Source organism: Penaeus chinensis, chromosome 7 (genome assembly GCF_019202785.1).
Source record: "Penaeus chinensis breed Huanghai No. 1 chromosome 7, ASM1920278v2, whole genome shotgun sequence".
Lineage (NCBI taxonomy): Eukaryota > Metazoa > Arthropoda > Malacostraca > Decapoda > Penaeidae > Penaeus > Penaeus chinensis.
In genome coordinates, this window is record NC_061825.1 from 42,998,287 (window position 1) to 43,013,046 (window position 14,760).

Sequence of the window (14,760 nt, forward strand, 5' to 3'; positions counted from 1 at the left end):
AATTTACTTGAGAATAGCAGAAGCTGTGTTTATCTTGTGAAACTGATGAGGCCATGATTTAGGTTGTAGTACTGTGTGTTGACATATAGTTTATGAAATCTTATATAAACATAGGCTAGATGAGTTTATTTTTTATATCTTACTCTTGTGGTGATTTCCAGACCTCAGGATGGCTTTTTTAAAAGAACTTTTGAAAAGATAGAACATACAAGCACAACACATTTCCACACCTGTAAACTGGAATAAGTTAAAGCATACATAAATAATAATTTTTACTGACATCCCACATGTATTTGTCTTTACTTCTGCTAATCAAATTGGAATAAATTACAAGGACAGTAGTATTCACAACAAGGAGACCATTGTGATTGTTTACTCAAGGTAATGCTTGTGCTTGATGATATCTCAGGACTGAAGTCAAGCATACTAATGACATCATTAAGTCTAAGCTTATTGTTTTTGACTCATCAAAAGAGGACACTTAGGCCTGGCACAGATTTGGCATGCCTGTAAATGAATTGTGGAGAACCTATGTATTTCCTTAACTCATTGCCTCTGGGTGACATGTATGCCGTGGGGACATTTATACCATGCTATCAGTATCTCAGGCTAATCACTATTTATAGCCCTTCCAGCATACAGAACTAGCTCTATGGTGGTTGGTTTTAATAATATGGGTTTTGGCTCTAATATAGAATTAAGGGCTCATGTTTTCATACCTGTTTGTATCATATCCACAACTGTGAGTTGGTTGGTGCATATGTAACATAAAAGATGTGATGGGTCTTTCATTTATTTGAAATTACTCATACCAGGAGATGGGTGATTGATGGTAGTGGCTAAACAGGAACATGTAATTATAACCCTGAAAGGGGATGATAGGAATATGCTGTCATGAAAAAGATTGACTGATGGGTGGGTGACAGGAATGTGCTGTCATGAAAAATTTGGCAGAAGGCTTGGGTGTTAGGAATAACTCATTATAAAGGCTCAAAACTCTTGGAGGAAGATTAGACTTGTTGTAGATTTATTTTCACCAGTAAATGAGGGTGGAATATACCATCTGTAAACCATGACTGGAAGAGTGTGGCACTAGGGAGAATACTTTTAATGCTCACTATCCTTTTCCTGCCTACTGTGGCTAGCAGGGAAGGTTATGTTACAGAAAATTAGATGATAATTTTTGTTTATGTTACTTGTTATTGTTTTTGCACAGAGATGTAGACTTATAGAGATGATATAGAGTCTGTGCAAAGAAAACAGTCTACTACCATCATGATGTAGCATATGAAATTACAAACATTGGCCTTGGAAAGGAGCAAAAATGATTATGTAAATAAAGATAATATTTCAATGGGAAGGCAAGTAGTCTTGATACCCCACACAAGTGTTTATGGAGGCCAGACCTACAAACCACACTTTAGGGAGAGTCACCACTCAAGCATAATGCCTGGATTTTGGGCTATGTGTGGACCATGAGACACTTGGATCCAACAGGTTAACCCATACATGATTAGTAAAATTTTTAACTAAATTTTGGTGAGACTAAGGTGTGTTAGTGCACACCACTCTGTGCCAGGGTTATTGTATGGCTCACAGCAAAGCTCCTGAGGTGTCATCCTGAGCTCATGATGTGAGAAGACATCTGGCATTAGTGAAATTTTCAATATGACATGGTTAGATGTCACCCATTTTGAATATTGTAGTGTGCCAAGGCAGTACAAGAGAACACTGGGTAATAAATGGCTTTGTACTATGAGACCTGTGTTTTTGACTCCCAAGATTGAATTATAGAAGGAGTAACCCATCCTGGTCAGTCTGGAGTGTTGCCTGCTTAACCAGTTGTATAGGATGTGGAAAGATGACTTAATATGTTTTGCAATAAACAATGCATGATGGGTGATAATATGCAGAGGTTGCACTTTATGTAATAGAAGACTGATGGTTAGGTCGTTGTACTACTTTATATATTACAGTATATGATATAACAAGAGTATAACACATTCAAAATATAATATGATCAATTTATTGCAATGGCAAAAATGTAGCTAAAATCTAATTTATTAACTTTGTATCTGTGCATTTATGTGAATGCAGGCTTGAATAGATATGAACATTTTTGCTCACCATGTAAAATACATGAATGTGTGTATGTATAATGTACAGAAAAGGTTTTGGAATGAAGAGTGCTTATCACTGGAGGAGCTAGGTGTTGCACCCAAGATTACTGTGTAATATAAGTAAGATTAAAGTAGATAGATTAAACTGATAATGCATGTTGTCGTTATTGAGAGGTTCATTTTACAAACTACAGTGATTTTTTTTCTTCTTTTTTGCAGGAGTTATTAGCAGAGGCAAGATACTACTGCATGAGCGACCTTGTTGCTGAGTGTGAAGATGCAATGAAGCAGAAAGAACCTGAGAAAGATCCTGTGAAAGATCCTATGTGTTGTGTTCCTCTCATTACATCACAGAAAGAAGAACAGATGCTCATACAGTCAACCACTAAGCCAGTTGTTAAATTACTTGTAAATCGACATAACAATAAATACTCGTATACAAGGTTAGCCTCATTCGTGGATTTTTTGTAATTATTCCCAGTATGTGAGACACTTTGTATTTTGCTATAGCTTAGGTACATTTAGTGAATATATATCTAATTACATTGCATTCATTTACAGTACATCAGATGACAACCTATTGAAGAACATTGAGCATTTTGATCGACTGGCCTTGAGATTCAGTCGGCGCGTTTTATTCATTAAGAATGTAATAGGATCTAATGAAATATGTCTTTGGGCATTCTATGGACATGGGAAGAAAGTAGCAGAAGTGTGTTGTACATCTATTGTATATGCAACTGATAGGAAGCATACAAAGGTAAGGCCTACAAATTATATTTATGATAGTTAAAACATACCCAACAATTAAAGGTTTGTATATATTGGTAGTATTTCCAGCAATAATATTAGTTTTCCTTTTAAACTTTATATATTTTACCCCATTTATGTAAGTGTTAAAAGTTTAAAGGAAATGAGAAGAAAGAAGATGAGAGAGAGATTAGACATGGCATCTCCGACGAGTCTTCAGTTGGGTTGTGTAAAGATCAACCTACCTGCTGACCCGTAGTGGAGGCTGTGTTTATTGATCAACACTTCATTGTCCGTGGATGGTTTATCTTTCAACAAAATTGGAATATTTTTCTCTAGAGATTTTTTATGTATTATTGATACTGGTATGTTATTCTCCTGATATCAGGGTCTTTCTTTGTCCAGAAAGCAGATAACTAACTTTTTTTTTAATATTCAGAATATCAGAAAAAGTTTAAATTGTATGTGTGTGTGTGTGGGGGGGGGGGGGGGGAGTATTGGGAATACTCAGAAATGGTATAAGCAAAGATTGGTAAAGAGTAAGATCCAAATAGAAGTGGAAGCAATAGTTAGCATAGAAAGTTTGAGAAGCTGAGCATAGAAATTAGACATTCTCATGATGGCATGTTTTTGTCACCTTATCCCTCCCACTTTTAAGGGTGATCTCCTTTACTTAATCAAAACAAGATGATGAAGTCATGTCATACAAAGCTGTACTTAAAAGTTGTGCTCATGTTTGGCCCTGGTTGCACTATTGAAGAGGAATGTGCCCATTTTACCCAACTTTTGTTGATGTTACAGACAAGAGAGTAGGGAGAATTTGTTTCCAATGCTTCTAATATTTCCCTCAAGCAGGTGACTCCACTCACTTCCTGTTGCGTGGTTCAGTATTGCAATATATGGAATACCCTTGTTGATAGGTGTTTGTTGAACAGTTTGTCATTATCACAGTAAAAATATAGAATACAAATATTTCTTGTGTTAGGTTCGTTTCTTTTCTTTGCAGTATACAATTCCTATTATGAAAGGTGGCCAGTAAATATTTCAGCTTGGTTTTTTGTCTGTGGAGTAGAAGAGTTACAAAACATGCTAAGTTTCTTGTAGTTTTTTTTTTATAACTTTTTGAATGCAGTGTTTTTCATTCTTCACTTTCTTTTCTTTTCTGTTATTTTATTTTATCTTGCTTAATGCAAATATTTATTTTCTTCAGGTTGAGTTCCCAGAAGCAAGAATCTATGAAGAGACGTTAAATGTGTTACTCTACGAAAATCTCACAGGACCAGATGCTGAGCTTATGCAGGCTACATCAACCCGAGGGGCAGTGGCACCAGTTGTATGCACATCTGATGATGAGGAGGATAGGAGAGGAGGTGCCTGTTCACAGTCAGGCTTAGGGAGGCTAAGATCCAACAAAAATAACCAGTTGAAATAAAAAGGGTGAATTGGGTAAGAGACCTTAAATTCTCAGATATTTATACAGTATAAGGAGAGTTTGTCATTATTATTATTATTATAATTATTATTATTATTATTATTATTATTATTATTATTATTATTATTATTATTATTATTATTATTTTATTATTATTATTATTATTATTATTATTATTATTATTATCATATATGATGGTAAGCAGCTCTGGGCAGACATTAATATAGTTGCCAGAGGCTTTGCTCAAACAATTCAACAGATTCACAGCTGCCAACATTTGACAAAACTCAATTATGTAGCTGTAAGGGATCACGACAATAATAGCCCATAATGTCCCTGGATAAGCGTAACAATTGTTTCACCTTACGGTTACTTAAGCTTGAAACATGGAAGCACAGCCAGTTAATGGAAAAATAAATGTTTAATGTCTGTATTTAAGTAATTTGTTATATTCATTTTTATTAATCAATGTCCCCTATTATTTTTGAGGCCCACTTGAGAGGAATTTCTTGATATTGTATATATTTTATATAAATATTTCTAATTTTTACAAATTTCAAGGAATATGCCATACAACTAGTTCATAAAAGTTATATAAACCAACTATAAAGATATTGATTAATAATGATTAAGGAATTCCACTGTCTGTGTGGGTACTTTTTTCAATAGTGCTAATTTTGTGTGCTAATGAATCTCTGCATTTGAAAGGGGATGCTCTTATGTATGGCTCTTATATTGTACATCTCCACTGAAATATTGGGATGTGTCTTGTTTTGGTCTTATAACCCAAGATTTTTCCAAGAAGCGCTTCTGTGATGAATGTAGAGTAGGATGTTTGTAATCAGGGAAACTGTATTTCCTGGAATGTTCATATTTGAGACGTAATAATTATAAAGGGCCATATTTTCCTGTTATCTACTCATTACATTACCTATCACTATATGTTGTCATAATATTTGAAGGCATGTACCTGCAATTTTTCTTTTTTTCTTTTCCTTTTTTAGACCAAGGAGTTTTTTTTTAAGATATACTAGTAGAAATGTCTTCCTTAACGTTATTTTGATAAAAATTTTGTTAGTATAATATTTAGCATGAAATCATCTAAACAGAAGTATTCTGCTTTTACTAATTATTTTTTATTTTGGTTATTATTTTTATGAACATTTCTGCTATTTAACTATTTTTAAAAGGATCTGCCAACCAAGGTATATCACAAACATCTACATACTTACTGGGGGGGAGGGTGTCCATAATGCCAAAGTTTTCATTGTTATTTCAGAAAACAATAATACCATTTGCTGCCATATATCTTAATTAATGCAGTGGCTGCTTTTTTGCACTGAAACCTGTATCCATGTAGCATGTTTGGTTCGTAAGGCTAGTCCTGAGTTATCTTTTTATATGATGTGATATCAATAAAACTATTTACAGTTTAAACATTTTTATTTCCCAACCCCCCAACTCCCCCTCAATCCCTCGCCTATTATTGTCGTGGGGATCTGTCCTACCTTAGGCTTAGGAGATTGGGGCCCAGTGCTGGGGATCACCCCTCCCTTGGGCCTCAGCCCTTAACTCAACTAAGTTGGCATAGTCTTCTCTTCTCCAACCCATTCTACTGTCCATTTCCTAAAATGTGAGAGCCATGTTGAAAGGATAAAAGGCTGACTTTGTGCCAGTCATGAATTGACTAGTGGAGCCATGGGCATGGTATTCCCCCGTTTAGTTTTCTAGCCCTTACCCCTGAAGGAGATACTGAGGGTTGGACCATTTCCATTTCTTTCTCTAAAATACTCAAGGCTTACCATGGCCAGTAATGAAGATTTTGTACCTTTATTGATGGCAATGAAGCTTGCCCCTTTATCAACTAGCCCCACAAAATTAAATTTTCCCAGTTCCCTACCCCCCCAATCCTTTGCCCGTTGTTGTCGTGGGGGGGCTTAGGAGACGAAGACTGAGACCCAATGATGGGGAAACTCCTCAACCTTGGGACTCAGCCATCGACTTAACTAATTTTGCATAGTCTTTTTTCCCACTCATACTTTTCGTTTCAGTTTTTTCACCAATCCCTTCTACTATCCACCTCCTAAGGTGTGAGAGCCGTGCTGAAAGGATGAAAGGCTGACTTTATGTCAGTCCTGAACGGCCTGAGGGAACCATGGGCATGGTATTCCCCTGCCATACCTGGCCCTTACCCCTCAAGGGGACCCTGAGGGCTGGACTATTTTTTTCCCCAACATACTCCAGGCTTATCATGGCCAATAATGAAGACGTAACCCCACTCTTAGGGGCAATGAGGCTTGCCCCTTTATCAAATAGCCCCAATCCTAGCTCTCCTTTGACCACGGCTCTGAACACTGCAACAACTCCCCCATCATCAATGTATACTAGTACAGTATCAACCCTAATCAACAACCAACCCCATGGAGACATTTCTACTCTCCCAACATGCTCAACTTCAACACCTTTACTCCCACAACCTCCTTCATCAACCACCCCATCTCCCCTTATTACTACCTTACAACCTTATTGCCCACCTCCCCATAACACTACCCCCCTCAACACTACTCCCTCCTCCACACGTCCCCCACCTCCACAATACTTCTACTACCCCCACCTCTACAAGAATCCTAAATACTCTATTTAGCCCAGCCAAATGGGACCGATTTTTCGTGATCCCTCCCACAGCTCCCTACTCTCAAAACACCCTCCTCTTCCAACAATGCCTCCAAAAACAAGTAGGCAAAGTCTCTTTCCGTAACCGACCCGACCACTCCCGTCTCGTCACAGTAACAACTGAAAACCAAGCTATAGCATTAACAAAACTAACTGATCTATGTGGTAATCCCATCCCTACAGAACCTTATCCAACCCTCAATACTTGCACCGGAACTGTCTCGATCTCCTCAACAGATTGCCCAATCCATTACAAAAAATGGTCAGATTGTGGAGAGGACTTACTCGCTTGTCTCACAGACTATGATGCAACATATGTACAATGCTACTCCATTCCTTCCAGAAGAAATCGTAAGAAATCCATCAACATTGCCAAAATTACTTTCCGTAGACATGACCTTCCCTTTAATGTTTACATAGGTGGGGAATCCCTACCTGTCCGACCATACCAACCTCCTCCTCGTCAGTGCCAAAATTGTTGGCGTTTATAACACCCAGCCAAACACTGTCATTCCGCAGCCAGATGCCCGCTATGTGCCCAACCTGGCCTTACTCGATCAAACTGCTCTGCACAATCACGCACATGTGCAAACTGTGGCGGCCCCCATAATGTGTTTTATAAAGGCTGCCCCACCTACAAATTTGAGTCTGAGGTAGCAACTCTCAGATTCAGACTTGGACTCACTCTACGTGAAGCCAGACAGGAAGCACGTCGACGAGGCTTTTCTCTTACCCCCTACTCCAGTAATGTCGCTCACTCTGCCAATCCCCCTACCTCCCAAGCTCCTACACCCTCTCCTAAACCCAACCCCCCTCCATCTAACTTCCCCTCTTCTACCTCCTACCTTCCCCAGTCAAATTCTTTTGCCATCCTAAACCCAGACACTCCAATATCTACCCAATCAAATTCTTTTGCCATCCTAAATCCAGACACCCCAATCTCTACTACAGCCCCAACACCTTCCCCTCTCCCTCCCCGCACTACCCGCAGCAGACAGAATAAACGTTCCACCCCCTCTTCCCCTACCTCACAATCACCTCCACCTTCCTTTGCCCCTATTTTTCAGACACCAGACTTCTCTTCCCCCCCTCACAAGAAAACTTTTATCTCACAAAACTCCCCAACCAACTCCACTACAGAAACTCTTGAAGATATCCAGAACTACATAATCGAGTCCCAAACTAATACTCATCCACCTTCAAATTCTACAACTCCCGCTCCCTCCACACTCAAAGTGACTGCCGATATCCATCCTCCTCCTACTCATATTCTCCCTACACCCAATCCTCCTACCCCATCCCAACATGGGGTAGAAGGATTCCCCCTGACTCCAGCCCCACCTATATTAACCCTCCCACTGTCCCCTCTATCCCTTCCACTCCCACCTGGATACACACGTGAAACCCTCATGTCACAAGTACCCTCTCCCCCAGACCCTCTACCTCCCGACACCCCTCCTGATACAACACCACCTCCCCATCCTCATTCTTTATCCCACCTTCTAGCACCTTCCCCTTCAAATTCTCCAACACGCACTGCAATCTTTGCCAGTAAATCAACGAAAGTATAACTATCCTTCATTGGAACATTCGCGGTTTCCGAATGTTCCTCTTTCAGTCCCACATATTCTATTGTCATGCCCACGTCCTCCCTACATAGACATCCCAACTTATCAGACATCCTTACAGAATCTCACACTTTCTGCTTTGACAACCTGTTTTCCTTCCTCAAACGCATATATATCCTTCACTTGATCTAACCCCTTTACATTACCTCATCTGACCCAGACCCATTCACTCACCAATTCCTTAACCCAGATTTAACAACTAATCACTAACCCAACCATCCTTCACTAACATTAACTATAGTGCTATATGACCTTAGATGTCTAGCACATTTATTTTGCTTTTAATCATTAACCCAGTTCCCTAACCCCAGGCTTTCCTTTAACCATGACTGAACGCTACTACTACCCCAGTCTGCAGTATTACTTCACTCAACACCACTCCCTCTTCCATAAAGGTCCCATCCTTCTACCTCTACAAACCTAATGAGCACTGTTTAGCCCAGCCAAATAAGATTGTATTTTTGTGCTCCCCTCTACAGCGCTTTACATCTGAATCCCAAGCTGAAGCATTATCTACTCTGATTGACTTCACTGGCAAGCCCATTCATACCCAGCCTGGTCCTTCCCCCAATACTTGCACTGAAACAGTCTCTGGCAGACTGCCTTGTCTACGGCAATGATTGGTCAGACTGTGTAGAAGATTTACTCGCCTGCATTGTTGACTATGATGTAGTGTCAGGACTCCACCAAGATTCCCGAGATTACTCAACATAGGCATGACCTCCCTCATGATGTCTATATTGGCGGAGAGCCCCTCCCTGTCTAACCATACCACTGTTAGAATTGTTGGCGTCTAGGCCACCCTGTCAAACACTGCCGCTCCACAGCTCATCGTCTTGTGTGTCCAACCTGGTTTGGAACAATCAAACTGCTCTGTACAATCACGTACGTGTGCCAATTATGTTGGCTCCCATAATGCATTTTATAGGGGATTCCCTATCTTCAATTTGAATCTGAAGTGGCAATTATCAGATTCAAACTTGGCCTCATTTTACGTGAGGCCATACAGGGAGCATGGGAACGAGGTTTTTCTCCTATTTCCTACTCAAGTGGGATTTTTTGCTCTGTCCCTGCTGCTCCCTCCCAAGATGCTCTATATCTTCCTCAACCATTTGAAATCCAGACACCTCAATCTCTACCACTATTCTAAATCCGGACACTCTGGTCTCTACTTCCCCAGTATCAACTCCTCCTCGCTTAACTCATTGCAAAGAGCAAGCTAAACATTACACCCCATCTACTCTTACTGTATCCTCTCCTACATCAGCCTCTTCATCCGCCCCTCAAATGTCTGTTTGCTCTTTTCCCCCTCATTAGAAAATCTTCGCTTCTTTTACACCCCCAACTAACTCCACTTCAGAAACAGAAAGTAGAAGACATTCAAAATTATCTAATCGTGACCCAAGATAACATCCTCCAATCTGTCTGCTACCATTCCTACACTCAAAGTGACTGCCAGCATCCCTCCCATTAACTTACACAATATATAACAGAGAGTGAGAGTGAGAGTGAGAGTGAGAGTGAGTGAGTGAGTGAGTGAGTGAGTGAGTGAGTGAGTGAGTGAGTGAGTGAGTGAGTGAGTGAGTGAGTGAGTGAGTGAGTGAGTGAGTGAGTGAGTGAGTGAGTGTGTGTGTGTGTGTGTGTGTGTGTGTGTATGTATGTATGTACACATTCCATCCAAGACCACAAAAGCTTTGATTGTTTGATATGGTAGAGGTAGCCTACCTGACTAAAGAAATCTTTATTGTAAGTGCTGCTTATGGTGAACATGACCAGGGTCGATTTTAATTACTGTCCCTGATTAATTTTATTTGATGTAGCACCCCAAGACTGGTTATCACATTATTTCATTAGGAATGTACCATTGCTGGGTGGTCATTACTAATTAGTGTTTTTAACTGACATATGGGCTACAACACTACAACCACCCAGGGAAATATTAGGTATAGATTGGGACACCGGGTTTTGTTATGGTGCATAACAGTAGTCATTCATCAAGACAAGCAACATTAGGGGAATCAAGTCTTGCGAATCATTTACACCACATCTGTCCTTGATGATAACTGATGTAGGGTCCACAATCATACACAATATGTATGATTTCTGGAATGTTTTTAGTTGCATTATATAAGCAACATAGTATACAATCAAGTTTTACACTTACGTCTGGAAAATCATTCACTGGTGATACATAATCTATATTTAACATTTTCCAGGTGGTTGCTGTGTTGTAGCTCATATGTCAGTTGAAACCACTAATTAGTAATAACCACCCAGCGGTGACCTTGGCCTTGTCTTAATTTACCTTTCCACCAGAAAATGTTGTCTTAAGTTAGTAATTTTAGGTATTTAGAACTTGCTAATAATAATCATAATATAGAATAAAATAAAATATGATAAAACAGGCGCAGTAATTATAACCTCCCCTGGCCACGGCCACTATAAGCTTCACTTAAAACAAATATTTCTGTAGTCAGGAAGGGTACCTCTACCATACCAGACAGTCAAAGCATTTGTAATTCACATGTCAAATAAATCTCAGCTAGCTCTTAGACTATGACCTCATGACTAGCGTCGTGACTGTCTCAACTGATTCACTGTCCTTATTTACTTATAAAGACCTTGTGTCGGTCCTCATGGTTCGGGAGCTGATGCTGGTAGAAAGAATAGCCTCCTTTTCCAGGACTTTGCATGGTTCTGGAAATGGAGGATTTTTGACTCTCGGCACCAGTGTTCTGACCCACATCATGATGCGGCACGGGTAATGCCGCCAAGGAGATCGACCACTTCCTTGTATGCAAATGGTGTTGAAAGCCTTGCAGTGGACCCACTCATCAGCAAGGACCCCCCTCAAATCTAAAAGGTGAAGGCTAATTGAACGGCGGGTATCTGCAACAATCCTGCTGAAAAGTTAAAGGTTGAAGTGGGGTCTGTATGCTCTCCTGGCTGCAATCTGGCAGTCTGGTGCTATTCCTCCTGACCTGCTGAGGAGTGTGGTCGTCCCTCTCTAGAAGGGGAAAGGGGATCGATGGGACTCCAGCAATCACCGAGGCATTACGCTGCTCACTACATCAGGTAGGGTTCTCACTCACAGCCTTTAGAGGCGTATCAGAGATCACCTATTAAGGAACCACAGACCAGAGCAATCTGGATTACTTCCTGGCAACTCCACAATAGAACCTATCTTGGCGCTTCCAGTCACTGTAGATCGCCGTTATGAATTAGGTTGTGGGGTGCTCACAGTCTACATCAACTTCAAGGTGTTCGATACAGTGCATCGTGAAGCACTCTGGGAGATCATGAGACTGAAAGGAATCCCAACAAGAATTATTGGACTAATAGCAAAACTGTATACTGGTACTGAAAATGCAGTAAGGTGTCAGGGGGGGGGGGGGCTGTCTAGCTTCTTCCGGGGCGAGGCAAGGCTTGCACCAGCACTTTTCAACAATTGTATGGACTGCATACTGGGCAGAGCTACTGTCCAGTCATTCTGGAGCAGCATTGAGCAGTATTAATATTACTGACCTTGACTTCGCTCACGATGTTGCTATTCTATCTTAGTCTCTGGAAACTATATTTATGTCTGTATGTGTGTGCGTGTATGTATATATATGTAATATATTTATATATACATATATATTTGTCTGTATATATATATATACATATATACCCACATACACATATATATGTCTGTGTATGTATATATAAATATATATATATTATATATATATACATATATATACACACAAATATATATATGTGTGTGTGTGTATAAATATATTGTATATACTGTTTTGTTGACCAAGGTCAGACCTCAAAACATCTAAGGTTCATTGTGTCAGCAACATTGAATTTTTGCCTCTGGCGCCTCAGCAAAACCCCTTGGCTGTTGGAGTCTACTACCACTTTACTCCCCTCACTGTAAAACTAACTTTTACTGGAGGTAATCACATTTCTGGTGCATATACAATACATCATTTATATGACCATAAAATTGGTAAACTCTTTATCTTATGGTAAAAGTTTCTATGCTCTTGAATACAACAGAATCCTCAAAATTATTATTTTCTACTGACACTTAAATTTGCCACCTTTAGGTTATATGAAAGAATATTTAGTTTCACGAGTGAAGAAATGTAAAATGAGCGGTTGCTTTACTTCTAAAGCAAAAATATGTATTACATATTCAAGCTGGAAAAAATACGAAGTGGGGACGCCACTCTAGGCGTGGGTTGAGGAACCGCGTGGTTCTATATGTGCTTATGTACACGGAATATTGCTCGGGCACCTACTAACGCCTCGCCCTCGAGGCGCCTTAGATTTGCCTCAAGGGTGACTCTACTTGGCTGGTCCTGACTTGCTAGTCAGGACCGTCCGTCCTCGACTTCCACACGTCCTCGAAAGTCTCGCACAGGTCCTCCTTGACTTCGGATTTGTCTAGACTTCCTCATAGTCCTCGTCCAGGCCTAACTCGGCGGCTTACCCGCCCAATGCACGTGTTCGCAGATCTCGTCCAGGTCCTTCTCGTCCTCGTAATCTTCGACAGGATCACGGGCGTCCGGCAGGAAGCATTCTCTTCGGCATCTCAGGGCGGCTGATACCTGCGCTGAACGAGCTCCTGGAGTTTGACTGGATCTGCGGCGTCCAGGCAGGCGGCGCCCGTCACAGCATCATGGGGCGACTGGTACCTGCGCTGGCGAGTTCCTGGTCCTTCGCTGGATCTACGGGCGTCCTGGCAGGGAGCGCCCTTCCACATCCTGGGGCGGCTTGATACCTGCTCTGACGAATATCCTGGTCTCCAGGCTTCTGGCGATCTTCCGGTGACGTTTTTCCATAGCGTCTGAAGGTGACCGTTTCTGAAGCAGGGCCTCCTTCGGTCCCGTTCAGATATCGTGAACCAGATTATACACATAAGGGCCAAGATAGTAAGAGTAAAGAAAGAACAGAGAGGAGGGGGTGTTAAGTGCCACTAGCCGATTATTTATAAAAAATTGCAGTTTTTATGGTCGAATTTTCTTTTTGGGTGTTTTACGTTCAAAGAAGAAATTAGAAGAGAGAGACGGTAGTAGCGATCCGCAAGGACCTAGCTTGAACTACCAAACCGTCTCTGTATAGATACGAGAATAAAGTATGGGAAATGACAAATTGGCAATCCGCAAAGATTTACTTGAACCATTGTATGTCAAATAATAATTCATATACAAGTCACATATCACGACTAACAAACTCGCGGGCAAAGAGATGCGTCAGAGATCTTTTACGCCTGCAAATACGACAGCAACAAACCCTATTAATGGAAGATTTCGGTGTCTTTTGTTCTGCGTGGATGAGTGAGTGAGTGAGTGAGCGTGTGTGTGTGTGTGTGTGTGTGTGTGTGTGTGTGTGTGTGTGTGTGTGTGTGTGTGTGTGTGTGTGTGTGTGTGTGTGTGTGTGTGTGAGTGCCAGTTAAGGAGAGTGAGAGTGACCTCACACAGAGCGGACATGGATGCCAAACCCCAGAATAACGTTCGTCTTTAAAAAAAAAGCGATAAATTAGTTAAAAAAATTATTTCAACAACCACAATATTCGCGGCTTCATTCGTGAAAACAATATTCGCGGCTTCACGCAAGCGAATCTTCTCGGGGAACAATCTGCCGAAGTAACAAATTGTCAAGCTGAGCATGCAGACTTCATTGACGGGGGGTCCTGCACGCGCTCCCGAGCCGCCTAAGTTGTTCATGAATGACTTTCATACCCAGGGAGGGTGTCAGGCCCGTGTGGTGGAAAGGGACTTCCTCCTCCTCGTTCGCGGGGAGGGGGGTTTCGGGAGTGCGGAACGGGCCTCTCCTTAGAGTCGGGTTGCCTGAAACCGCAACCTAAAGAAGGGTCTGTACCCAAAATACCGTACTTAATGAAGCGAAACGAGCTGGGAAAATGTATAAATAACCCACTCTATCTGCGGATATAGCTATGCCCTCCAGGTATTTATCATGAATCACAAATTGATGGGATTTACCCAGCGACGTCTAAAGTGTGAGCCGGGTGCGGTTAATAAGTGAATCACGATTCTAGCTTAAGCCGTAGTCCTACATTAGTTAACGGACGTAACAGTGGGTCACACCGGCTCAAAAGTTGCCGAGCGTATGATTAACTTCGGTTACTATCACTACGTCGGAA

General features: G+C 41.0%; 1 protein-coding gene across 2 annotated transcripts in view; it reads left to right on the top strand.

Moving 5' to 3' along the window:
• Positions 1-5,735, top strand: part of LOC125027204 (BTB/POZ domain-containing adapter for CUL3-mediated RhoA degradation protein 3-like) — a 12,605-nt gene extending 6,870 nt beyond the window's left edge. For both annotated transcript variants that reach the window (XM_047616139.1, XM_047616140.1), the window contains exons 5-7: positions 2,340-2,563; positions 2,682-2,880; positions 4,081-5,735. In XM_047616139.1, coding sequence (XP_047472095.1) covers positions 2,340-2,563; positions 2,682-2,880; positions 4,081-4,302 — 645 coding nt within the window. In that variant the 3' untranslated portion in view covers positions 4,303-5,735. The remainder of the gene's footprint in view (positions 1-2,339; positions 2,564-2,681; positions 2,881-4,080) is intronic.
• Positions 5,736-14,760: the final 9,025 nt, after the last annotated feature.